Source organism: Haemaphysalis longicornis, unplaced genomic scaffold, assembly GCF_048455015.1.
Source record: "Haemaphysalis longicornis isolate Haplotype H1 unplaced genomic scaffold, Haemaphysalis longicornis Haplotype H1 scaffold_7, whole genome shotgun sequence".
In the NCBI taxonomy this organism is placed as follows: domain Eukaryota; kingdom Metazoa; phylum Arthropoda; class Arachnida; order Ixodida; family Ixodidae; genus Haemaphysalis; species Haemaphysalis longicornis.
Window position 1 is genome coordinate 34076088 of NW_027526422.1, and position 12145 is coordinate 34088232.

Genomic DNA, 12145 nt, shown 5'->3' on the forward strand with positions numbered 1-12145 from the left:
ATGAGAGGAGGGATTTTGAACGCGAGGGAAAATAGCCAGTTTTTTTTTTTTTTTTTTGAGAGTGGGATTTTGAGACAGGCAAAACGCGTTCGGGTTGTTTCATGTTACACTCGGTGGAACTGTAACTGTAACGGTAACTCGTTACGCGTTCGGGTTGTTTCATGTTACACTCGGTGGAACTGTAACTGTAACGGTAACTCGTTAGGTTTATGAAGGAACGGTGTTCCTTCTGCAAACGTTACATCGCTCCACAACTTGCTACTGTGTTTCTCTTCCTATAAGGTTGCCAATTTGCCCGCCCTTCAGTGGAACGTGCTTCTTCGAAGGTCAAAGGCAGAAGAATAAGCACGCAGCGGACCGCAGCTTGTGCTTGCTTTCCTGCCGGTTGAGCTTACGCAGCGTTCGACGGGTGAATAGCACATCCGCGAGAATGCTTTCCACCTTTCATCGTTTGTCTAGGGAAGCCATGATGCGAGTCTTGCCGATAGAATTGTTCCCTGCCGGGGAAAGTTTGCCTAAGTCCGAGTGGCGCTGCAGGTACCTTGGGAAACCACCCTATCTGTATATTGCTAGGGGTAATTAGCGCATTAGTGCGTGCGAGGCGTGGGTGCGTTGTTTTCGTGTGAGTTGCGCTCGCTGTGAGGTCATTCGAAGGGTCACCGGCTATCAATAGAGCTGGGCGCGCCGCAGTGTTTCGGGATGTTGTACTGCTCGAAGTTTAGAGTACGCGCGCAGTTCGTCACGGCGCAGTATGTCGCCGATCTGGCGGAAATCGGTCGATGGGAATGCCAGGTCCTTTTGTATTGCACGCTACGTGTTGACAAAGGACAGGAATTTCGTCGTGCGCCGTATGGGCAATACCTGAGAGAGGCCGCCCGAAGGTCGACTGCTAGCGTTCAGAGTTGCTTATCGAAGAGCGTTTGGGAAAACGAATGCGTTTGCGAAAAGGAACGGTGCGTTTGCCATGAATGAACGCCGCGTCCACCTGGCCTCTCTAAGAAAAACAGTCAGCAACCGATCGGTTCACTTTAGTTTGCATTTTGTTCAAATGCATGGCGTAACACCGTTGGCTTGTTTTTGGTATTCTTTATTTGTGTTTGCGCCATCATTTTCCGGCTTTTAATTTCATTCTTCGTTTGTTGTAGATGTTTGAAGATGCATTTTTTTATTTCTTTAGTTTTTGTAATATTTCTTATTTTTATTTCTTTCGTATTGTATTTATCGAAATTCAGCACTACAACATATTATCTCTATTCGCGATATCATAACTATTAAACCGTTACATCCGCAATTTTAAATTTTTGTGCTAATGCAGTGCGTTACAAGGTCCCTTATGGGGGTACTCGGCAAAGAATATTTAAATAAAAATAATAAAATTTTATTCATCCTAACCGGGTGAAAGAGCGGAATTGTGCTCATTATGCGTTTGAATATGCAGACGGTAACGCAGGCGTGGGCCATGAACCATGAGTTGTTTACCGTCTATTGCTTTCATCATTGAGAGATATTTATCGACATTTCTACTCGACCAACCTTCCCTTCCGCTTATTTACCGTGCTTTCAACTTTTTCTTTGATTTCACCGTTCGTCACGTCATGCAAAGAGGGAAACCGAAAAGAAAACAGGAAAAAAAAGGAGTGACGTGAGAAGCAGGCGGCTTTATGATCTACAGAATACTTAAAGGCATGCCTCAGAAAGAAGGTTCATCAGTTTCTTACGAGCAGTCACGGGTGCGTGCGCATGTGAGTTCTTTCTACCGCCCTCCGAAGTTTTCCGGTCACCGCCACTAATTCCAGGCACGGCCAGGCTTTACGCTCCCTTTGTGTGCAGGAAGATAGTTTTTGAGTCCGGCCAAGAAGGCGTACCAAGAAGGCGCACCTGTCGCGAGACTCCGCGAGTAAGAGAGGTTGGTGACAGGCAGAGTTCCGAGACATAGGCACGCCTGATAGCGTCTAGCTCGCGCAGCATCGGCGGGGCCGCTGCTCCAACGTGGCTGTCAGGACATTCAGCACCACGACAAATTTCTTCTAAAGAGGACAACGAGGGCTAGCTCAAGCAAAAGAAATATTCTATCGAAGCGAGCCGAACAAGGATGCGAGCCCAACGATCAACGAACAAGGATGCACAGCGTCCATGATGCCCAGTCACTCATGTGAAACGCTTTGACATGGAGAAAACGCACTTGATTAACAGCGCGTACGCTATGTCCGCTGCGTCTTCGATTGCGTAGCTCTGCTCAAAGCATGGAGCGGTAATAGTGACAGGAATAAATGCGGTGGACCATTGCCTTTACTGCCACTAGACACCCCAGAACAGTTTCTCCAAAGGAAAGAAGATCTTCGTCGCGCCACACGAGCTCTTATTCCACCGTGTGGAACGGACCTCCCTAGCAGACTCGCTCGCTGGGAGGAGGTCTTGCTGCGAAGACTTCGTGTTGGTGTAGCCCTCTCCCCCACCGTTACCCGGGAGTGGCCACCACGTTACCATGCCCCGTTCGCACAGAACTGCCACTTTTGCACGGCTCCTGCCGAAGAGGCGGACACTGAACATTTGCTGTGGACTTGCCCTTCATTGGAAGCGGCGAGAACAAGACACCTCCGAGGCACAGGCCTCCACCCTGGCAGACCACCTGACCTTCATCGGTGGATTTGGGGACCTTATCACCGCTCCCTACTTGAGTTTCTTCGCGAAACGGGGGTTAATCTACACCTGTGACGCAGTATTTTATGCCAACGAGCATACTATCGCAATAAAAAAAAAAGTGACAGCCCGATTTACCTGCTTTCGGAATCACGTTTTCATTCTACAAAATTGTGCCATGCACGGTGGCATGCCAGGGTTGTCATCCCGGTTGGCCAGTGGCCATATGCGCCGGCCCGCAGAAGAACCATCCTGCATAAGCTCAGTTCAATGACGATGACAATTAACCTGTTCACTTCTAATGGGGGTGGGAGGGGGGGAAGGAGGTAAGGAGGTGGCTACAAGTCAGCAACCAGGCGGTAAAGATCATGTCATGAAGGGAATCTAAAATCAAATTAGGATTGTTTGCTCTTGATCGCTAACCGGGAATCGAAATACAGGGCTACTATTTGCCTAATGTTGCCTGCGTAGGCTTTGCTACTGTTCCCCGCTGTTGTACTTTGATTAGGACACCAGGGTCAGCGCACTTAGAGCAACGACGCACTTCCTTTTGCAGACGTGCACGCCTCAGACTTGGTAGCGAACGCTACCTTGCGTGCCCGGTCCTTCGTAATGTTCGGCTGCTCGTGCATCACATTCGCCATGTTCTACCACCTTAGTACGAGCGAAGTTATGCGCAAAAGCTGGGTGCCAAGCTTCGATCTCCTGGCGTTGAATATCGTCCAGTTCCCTTTCAACGTGTACGCGTTGAGACGCATCGGCCCTCGTCTGTCCTTAGCCTACAGCGTGGCGGCTCTGTCCGTCGTTGCCGTGTCACTAGCCGTGGTCGATGTGTACCGCGGTCCGTACGCGCTCGACGCGGGGGCCACCGTGTCGTGGCTGCTGGTCTTCGAGTTCACCGTGGTCTCAGTGTATGCCTTCTCGGCAGAGCTCTTCCCGACGGTGGTGCGGGGCGCAGGCGCGGGCCTCTGCTACGTCAACGTCCAAAGGCTTCACCGGGTATTTGCGGTGTTTATTTGGGGCTCAACATGGGAGAGGTGCAGCAGAACAAACCTGTTTCGGAGAGTGCGAGATGGTGGCTTGGGGCTGGCGCACCTGTATGTGCGACAGCTGGTAAACCGGTTTTTGTTTTGGCGAGATGTTCGTGACCCGTTCTTGCAGAGTGTCATGCAAGTACGGCTGGCGCGTGCTATGCCGGAATATGTAGTATCAACATGGTGCATGCCAGGTGGCGTGTATGGGTATTTTAAGGAAATAGTTATGACGGCCCGTTTTCTATTCGCACGTTTTTCTGGCGAGTACCTGTCCTCTGTGACACGCAAAAAACTGTATAAGGACATTTGCGATGTTGTTTTCCCCGTACCTATGTATAAATATAATTACCGTGCTGTGCCAGGCCAAAATGTGCTAAAGCGCGTCAAAAGAATGGAGGCTCACCCTGGTGTGAAAACCTTTTTCTTCAAATTACACACAGGCACCTTGTCTGTTGGAACAGCTGGATGCAGGATAGAGGGATATCTGTGCCGTGGGGAACTCACAACCAGAAACGATAGAGCACGTTTTTCTACATTGTTGGGCTGCGGTATTTTTGTGGGATGTCCTCCAGAGGACCCTTCATAAAGATTTCCCGCTGAGCCCCCATGGCATACGCTATCTAGCGGTAGACAACGAGGAAGGGGCGCCCTTGGACCTCGTTATGTTGGTGGCCTTGCATAGCATATGGCGCTCGCGCATGGCCTGGCTCCACGGTGATGTGGACGCCCGCCCTACCCGGCAGTGTTTTCGTGAGTCCATATCCCAGTACGTAGAAGTCCAGAAACGCAAGGCATGCGCTCCTGAGTGGCTGTCAAGGATAGAACCGTTGACTACGCTTAGGGAATTTTAGGGAGACATCAGCCTTCATAGGTTGGTAGCTTGTCGCTCGAGTTGCTCATGTGAATAAGTTTGTTTTGTGTTTCTGTGTTGTGTCGAAGACCGGCATTAAAAAAAAAAACGGATTTGTAGCGTAGTGGGAAGAGCACCGCGTACCTCCCGTTGCGGCCTGAGTCGTGGGATCGAAACCGGGCGGCGGTAGCTATTTCTTTTTTTTTTTATAGTGTAGGGGGAGAGGTGCGGACAACGGACGGACGCCGGACATAGCCCCAGCAAGAGATGCTTTGCATCTAAAAACGAGTGCATTTACACGTAGACCGGTGGGGTGACCGAGAAGCTCTGATAAGATCCCTGGATACACGGCGCGTGCGTGGAACTGGGCTTCCACTGGGTCAAAACGGTAGCTCGAAAATCCCGAAAAAGGAACTGTTCTAGATAAAACAATGCACGTAGTGACCATGCATGAGGAGCACAACAGTATACGTTTATCTCACAAACCACGTATCAGTTAGATAATTCGTAGATGCGTTTAATTAATTTGTGCACGAAAACTCCTCGGATGGGTTCATTTTTCGTTTGCGATTTGGGTCTTTGAAGGTTTGGCGCACTTTCAGAGAAAGTGAGACGAACTTTTAGCGAAGGTGTTGATGCAGGTTTGACGCAATTTTGGTTTTAGAAAGTTTTCGCGCTTCTTTAACTTCTTTTAGGAACGGACGGTAAAGTTTTGTTTACTTCGACCAATATCTGTTTCACTAAGTGCGCTACGATGGCCCCAGAAGCACCACTGAATGTAACGCGCACATCGGCGCACGCGCTAAAAACGAGAAGAAGAAGCGGCACGCACCACATCATTCCGACCTTCGAAGAAGCGCGCAGCTCGGAAAGAGGCCAGGCCATAGGCCATCCCGAGGCCACTGTTTTGACAAGCCCCTCAGCCCTGGGAACTTTTCGCGTTTTCGTCCACTATTGCCGACCAGATGGACCCCGCGATAAACCTCTCAGCAGTTCCGCAAGGAACAGCCCAAAGCAGCGATACTCAAGGTACATGGTCACGTCCGCCATTGCGGTACATGACATCCCTTTCATGACAAATTTTTCTGACGTTAAGCAACTTGCAGAAAAGCTTTCTTCCACACCAGTGAAGGCGCGACCTTCCTCTGTGTTAAGAAATTAAAGAAATGGGTGTTTCGCGTGCCGAAGCTACACTGGAATTTGAGTTAAACTTACGCCTATTTGAACTTTTCACTGCTGTCTGTCAGTCTACGCCTATCTTCTGCTAGGCTTTCTATACCCATCCTGCTAGGGAAAGGGGAGGGGGGCAACGTTCGATCACCGATTGCCAGTTTTGCTTTCTGGACTTCGTGACGTGCTATTTTCCGACACAAAATATTTTACGGAAAACGACAGAGACAAACGTAGGATTTTATTATGTGCAAGCAAACAAGACAAACAACAAAAGCGCTATGAGCCACGAGAAGCGTGCTCCTTCAGTCAAAATGACAGGTTATTTGCTTTAGTTGAGAATGGCGTCACGTAGGCCTCGCGACCTTGATGTCCCTCGTGTGCACATGCAGGCGATTTGAGCAAGAAAAGTCGCACGACGACGACGCTCATGTTGGCCGAGGTAGAGACGCAGCGTCGGAGCGGCAGCGTCACCGAATGCCTCGAGTTCCTCATGCCCGTCTACCTGCTGCCGTTCGTCTTCGGGGGCAAGGTACTTACGTTCGGCCACACTTCCCGCTTTGGCTTGAATGTATACCTCCGGACTTCTTTGGCGTATGAAGAGTTCGTCCGCAAAAAAACGTGAAGGACTGATGGGAGGAATACCGCTGCGCACTGAACAGTGCAAGGATTTGCGAAAGAATTGAGAGACTTTTGGGAAGTTTTGTCGAACTGGGTGGACGCCAAACCGTAGTCCATCTGTGTCCTCATTGGCGGTGCTGATTGCTGATGCCTTTAACGCGTTTGTAGGGTATTCTCTATGTATCAAGCATACTTGCCAGAATGCCCTGATCGTGGGATAATCGGCCCTTGAGAAAGACCGAGCGTGTCCTTCTTCGTGAAGGACCACGCATCATTTATCGATGAGGAAGTAGTCCGCCTCACAGTGTCTTGGGAAGGCGTAAGTCATCTGCCTTCCTGGCGTAATTTCCTTAGCTTTAGGAGAACCTCTACGCTCCATTCCGACATTTTCGCATTCGTAACTTATTTTTCAACGTGGCCCGTGTCTCGTCTTCGAGAAACATGAAGGGTTGTGCGCGTCTATAAATATCGTTCGAAAACTGTTGCATACACAGCGCACAGACCTCAGCAGGTAATAAAGGAGTGTAAGAGTGGGAGACTCACTCAGCAGTAAGCCGAAGCTGCACACAAATCTCTATCGTATCCACAGCAGCTGGATTCGTTCCCTTGAAAACACGGTTTGCCGCTAAGCAGCTGTGCCGTCACTGATGGCCTTCGTCGGTCAGATAATCAGATTAGCCCGAAACAGGTTCCTTGTACTTTCTACATGGGCGAGGCCAGATCGCCATTTTATCAGTGAAAATAATTCAACATCACCATGCGTGCAAGCACCTTTTCTCAGTCCCCGTGCCTGCCTGTATACCATGTGGAATAAAGGCAACTGAGGACGTTACCACCATGGCAGCCGCGCACTTTCATCTGTCGTGTTCGAATTTCTTTCTCTTCATTCTCTCACCTCCTCTCCAGTTCTAATCGCAAAAGCTCAATGGGGAGTCTGCGAGGAAAAACCGAGTTTGCAAATGCTGGGACCTTTAGCGACAGCAGGAGGGAGACCTTGCCTCGAGGTCTGTGAGCTCACCTCCCCCGGCGCTGCAGGACGGCATCTGCATCTACTGCACCGTGCTCACGCTGTCGGCTCTCATGTGGCGCCTGCTCCCGCCGCCCATCGCGGCCGTGCTGCCCCTGGTCATCCTGCCCCTGGGAGAAGTCTACGGCGCTGACCAGCTGGCCGCACAATACTGCGGTGTGAGTACTACGCATCTGCCCATAGACAGACGGGGGAGGAAGGCGCTCACAAAGCTGGAAACAAACAGATTTGACTTTAACGTAGGGGCAAAGTATAGGCCGAAACCCTCTGAGAATCCCAAGGTCAATCAATATAGACAAGACATTCCACTTACCAAATTTCCATCCGGGTGCCTAATGCGGCCACTTTCATGGAGTCCTTCGCGCTCGTCGCTACCATTGAAGCCCAACTGCACTAGCGGTGTCGCATAGTAAAAACGGGCGTACGGACTTTGATGTTTCTTCTCATGTTTGCAGCGCACAGTTCGACTCGAACTAGCGGCGCTTTCATGTCACTGTCACGAGGACGACAGGTATGTGGTATCATGTCCCTGGCAAAATGTGGCCCGAAGCAGGAAATGCTTTCAGTGGGCGCCACCATATCTTGTGCTTTTGTTAACTACTTGCCGCAACAATAGGCAGTTTGAGTCAATCATGAAACATTTCACTGGAGAGAAGAAAAGGGCGCTAGGCGGACGTAGACAAAGGAGACACGATTGAAAGACACACAGGCGCCCACTTCCAACTGTTTATTCATGAAAAACCACGTTCGTTTATACACCGGACCATATACAGATAAATCCAAGATTTCTGCCAGGGCCAATATTTCTTGATAAACAAGTAACAGATTATCGAGGCATGCTGTATCAAAAAAGATGGAGATGACTGCGTGAGGACGCCGCAACTAGCACTTAGTGATAAAGAGTTGTCTTTTATTAAAGATAGTGTCTAATCACCCAGTTTAGAACGTGCTCTAGTTGTTATGGTTCTGTGTCGGTACTGCCAGTGGTACGCGTGTGTGCCTGCGCTGTTTGTTCAATACACGTCATTGCTGTTACTTGTTTATCTGAATTGTCAGCAAATGTTAATCCTGGCAGAAGTGTTGAATATATCTGCACTGATCGATTCTAAGGTTTAACGCGCCAACGCAACGCAGGCGATGAAGCACGCCCTAGTGGTGGGCTCCGGATTAATTTCGACGAACTGGGGATCTCTAACGTGCGCCGAAATCTCGTAGGCATTTTTTACTTTCGCCTACATCAGAAAAGCGACCGCCGCCGCCGGGAATCGAACCCGTGACCTCGGGCTCAGCAGCGAAATGCCTTAGCCACTGAGCCACCATGGCGGGTAAGTTTATCTGTACTAAGGTCCTGTGTATAAATAAACGTGGTTTTTTATGGGCAAAGAGTTCGACGTTGGCGCCTGTATGTCATTCGTGCTTCCTTCGTCTACGTCCGTTTACCGCCCTTTTCGGGAAAACAGTGAATCGACCAGCTCAACAAGTTTTCTTAAATCACGAAAGATTTTTTTTTTGACATGGCAGCTTCTGTCTGAGGCAAGGGGAATGCTGTGGGGATGGTGCATTTCTTGGAGTCCTCGGCTCTCAAACCTACCATCGCATAGCAAAAACGGGCGTACGGACTTTGATGTCTCTTCCCATGTTTACAGCTCACAGTTCGACTCGATTTTGCGGCGCTTTCATGTCTCTCTGTCACGAGGATGCAGAGATGTGGTGTCATATCCTTGGCAAAATTGTTTTGAAAGACATGAATCCATGTAGCCCGAAGTAGGAAATGTTTTAAGGGGGCGCCACCATTGTCTTGGCGTTAACTATCTGCAGTAACGATACGCAGTTCGACTTAAATATGACACCTTAATTTTTTCGCCATGGCTAGCTTTTCTCTGAGGCATGCGGAACGCCGCGCGCATGGTATGTTTAAAGGAACCCTGCAACATTTTCAATAAGCGCTTTCACTCTTTCCTTCGCGTCTAAAACCCCTGTAAAAGCTATAGTTAACGTCAGCACGGAGCAGCACTGCGTGATTTGCTCGTCGCACCAGATACGCCTTCCATTTCTGCGTTGTTTTTGTCGCTTGTTTTTTAAGTTCCTATCGAAAAGCGTTCCTTGCTGATACTGGAGGATAACCGGCAAACAGCCGCTATATGGCATTAGTTACGTAATTCGGGCCGCCGAAGAACGTCAAGACCGTTAAAGAGAGAAGAATCTCTTGCGCGAGTTTACAAGTTATCTGATTGTCACAGAGCAGCAATTTTTGGCTGAGGTACTTTTCGACCCCCTAATCTAAGTACTGGGTGTGTTGGGTGACTACGTTCTGCAAGCATTGAATATTTAAAAAAAAGCTGAGAAAAGTGTTGCAGGGTCCCTTTTAAGTCAGCATTGTTTCCGTCATCCTATGAACGCCGTTTGATGACACTAGTGGTACGTGTGCATGTAGACATCATGAAGTGCAGTTATTCATCTGCAGCGACACTTGGCTACAGCGCCAACAAAGCGGGACAGCGAACATAATAAAGAACCGAATAAATCTTTATCCCGTCGGTTGGCGCTACAAGCGCGCCAGGTCCAGCTCGACCCTAATGCCCGCGCGGCGCGCCCTCTCTTCTGCCTTCGTGTCCCTGCAGCCCAGCGTGCTGACTGCGTCGCTGCTGTTCGCCGTGGCCATCGTGGGCGACGAGACGACGGTGTTCCTGCGGCTGTGCCTGCACGCGCTGCGCAGGCACTCTCTGCGCATGCAGCCGCTCTTTCTGAAGCTGCAGCTGCTCGTTCTGGTCCTCAGCCTGCTGCTGCCCAGCACGCTGCTCGTGGTCTTCAGCACCGTGCTGGTCGAGCGCTTCGTGGCCACTGTCCACAACGAGCTCCTGGGCAGCAACGACCACCAGCGGAGCCGGGCACGAAGGGGCAGCTCCGTCTCGATCACGTACTCCGAGGAGGCCGCCCGCCGGCGGCGCATGTCGCGCAAGGCCAGCGTCGCCGAGCTCATGCGAAGGGCCCGCAGTGTGTCCGTGGTCAGCGACGCGACGCTCCCCAGCGAAGCGTCCGCTGGCAGCTCCATCGTCAAGCACTACAAGCTGCATCCGGACTGGCAGGAGGTGAACGCGCGTGACTGGCAGCCCCAGGCTAACAGAATCGCACGTGTACGTAATCGGGAGCTCAGCAACCCGCAGCTCCTCTCTATATCCGAGGCGCTTTGTATAGGTTCGGCGCTGTGATTTTTGGTTCGATCTGGTTTTGCCTCTGTTCAGTCGATCAGTTTCCTTCTAAAGCAAAGCTTTCAGCCTCTCCCTGATGATGTCCTTGCGCGAAAACACACTCCATAAAAGACAACTTTCTCTGAATATGATGATGATCATGGGTGAGGTAAAAAAAAATTAAAAGCGCTTCCCTGCTAAGCGTGGCGACAGCTCCGTTGGGCCTCCTCCGCTAAATGCTGAAGTGCTGTACAGGGAGGAGGTTGAACAGGCGTGCGATGGCGCGACTTGTGTTGTCCTAACATCATGTTCTTAGTTGAACGTCGACAGCCGTTACCCAGAGATCGACGTACGAAGAGAGTGACGTTGCTCTGGACGACAGAAGACTGTTAGACGCAGGACATTAGGCCTAACGTACAATGTCGAGGTTTAGGACGTTAGGCCTAACGTCACATTTTGAGCTCTAACACTTTAGCCGGCACCCACTCGGAGAATTGTGCTCACTCTACCTGAGCAGCAGGTACCGATTCACGCCGTAGACCCAAAACCCAAACTTTAGGCTTCCGCAGTGCATACCCGAGTGTTGGTGCGGTTATACTAGAAAAGTGGTGCACATCTCCAGAGTAACACTCGCAGTGAGGGATCGCCCAATCGGGGAAGCCATCACAAGTAACCTTTCCCTTCAACAACCGTCGTCGTTACACAGAGGTGTGCATAACTTTTTTTCTAAAGCGTGCAGTGCAGCTAAAAAAAAAGGGCAAGAGAAAAAATTAAGTATTTAGATGGCCTAACCTTTTCTAAATGCATGAGGTCAGCTTATGGGATGGCCTTTACCTAATCCCCTATCGCTTACTAGCACGTAGTATGTCGGTGCTTTTTACGCTGGCTATACACGTATCCCCTTATCTGTCTGTCTGTCTGTCTGTGTGTGTCTGTGTGTCTGTCTGTCTGTCTGTGTGTCTGTCTGTCTGTCTGTCTGTCCGACCATCCATCCGCCTGTCCGTCCGATAAACCGTCCGTACATCCATCATCTTCTCTCATTCTCCGGTGCAGTACAAATAACAAGAGATTCCATAGTACTAACCTTTGGGCCATTTACACAGGAATAAATATTACACGTGGACTGACGCACGTCTCATGACCCGTGTCATTTTTGTCACGGTCCACTTCTTCTCCACAGGCGACCCAAAAAAGGCATCCCCGAAAGACTTCCTTCGGCCTCTTCGAGATAACAACAGCAGAAGGCCAGGCGTGGCCCCGACACCTGCCAGTGCGTCGTATTCGCGCCTTCTGCACCGATAACAAACCGCCATCGTCCATCCTTAAACGACAAGCCCAGTTGTCGTCACCGCCGGCTACTTCGTTGGAAGAGTCACCGTCGCGCTCACAGGGCTCATCGAAGGCGAAGGACTCGAGAACAGACACCTGCCCTGTAGAGTATCCCTCGACGGTCGCGCAGCGAGACTCCCCCGCAATCGACGACTGGCAAGAAGCGGTCGAAACCACGCCGTGTCGAACGCCACCGTCTCCATCGAGTGCGCCAGTACATCGCAGCTCCGTGACGAACGCCGAAGCAAGCCGCCGGCAAAGCCCTCGCCTTTCCGAGAGCTACACA

General features: G+C 50.5%; 1 protein-coding gene across 1 annotated transcript in view; it reads left to right on the forward strand.

The window, feature by feature from the left end:
* The first annotated feature begins 3252 nt into the window (after window positions 1-3252).
* LOC144146242 (uncharacterized) overlaps window positions 3253-12145 on the forward strand; it is a 40803-nt gene continuing 31910 nt past the window's right edge. The window contains exons 1-6 of the mRNA XM_077678205.1: window positions 3253-3639; window positions 4418-4424; window positions 6087-6226; window positions 7291-7500; window positions 9964-10476; window positions 11711-12137. Of these exons, the coding sequence (XP_077534331.1) occupies window positions 3253-3639; window positions 4418-4424; window positions 6087-6226; window positions 7291-7500; window positions 9964-10476; window positions 11711-12137 (1684 nt within the window). The remainder of the gene's footprint in view (window positions 3640-4417; window positions 4425-6086; window positions 6227-7290; window positions 7501-9963; window positions 10477-11710; window positions 12138-12145) is intronic.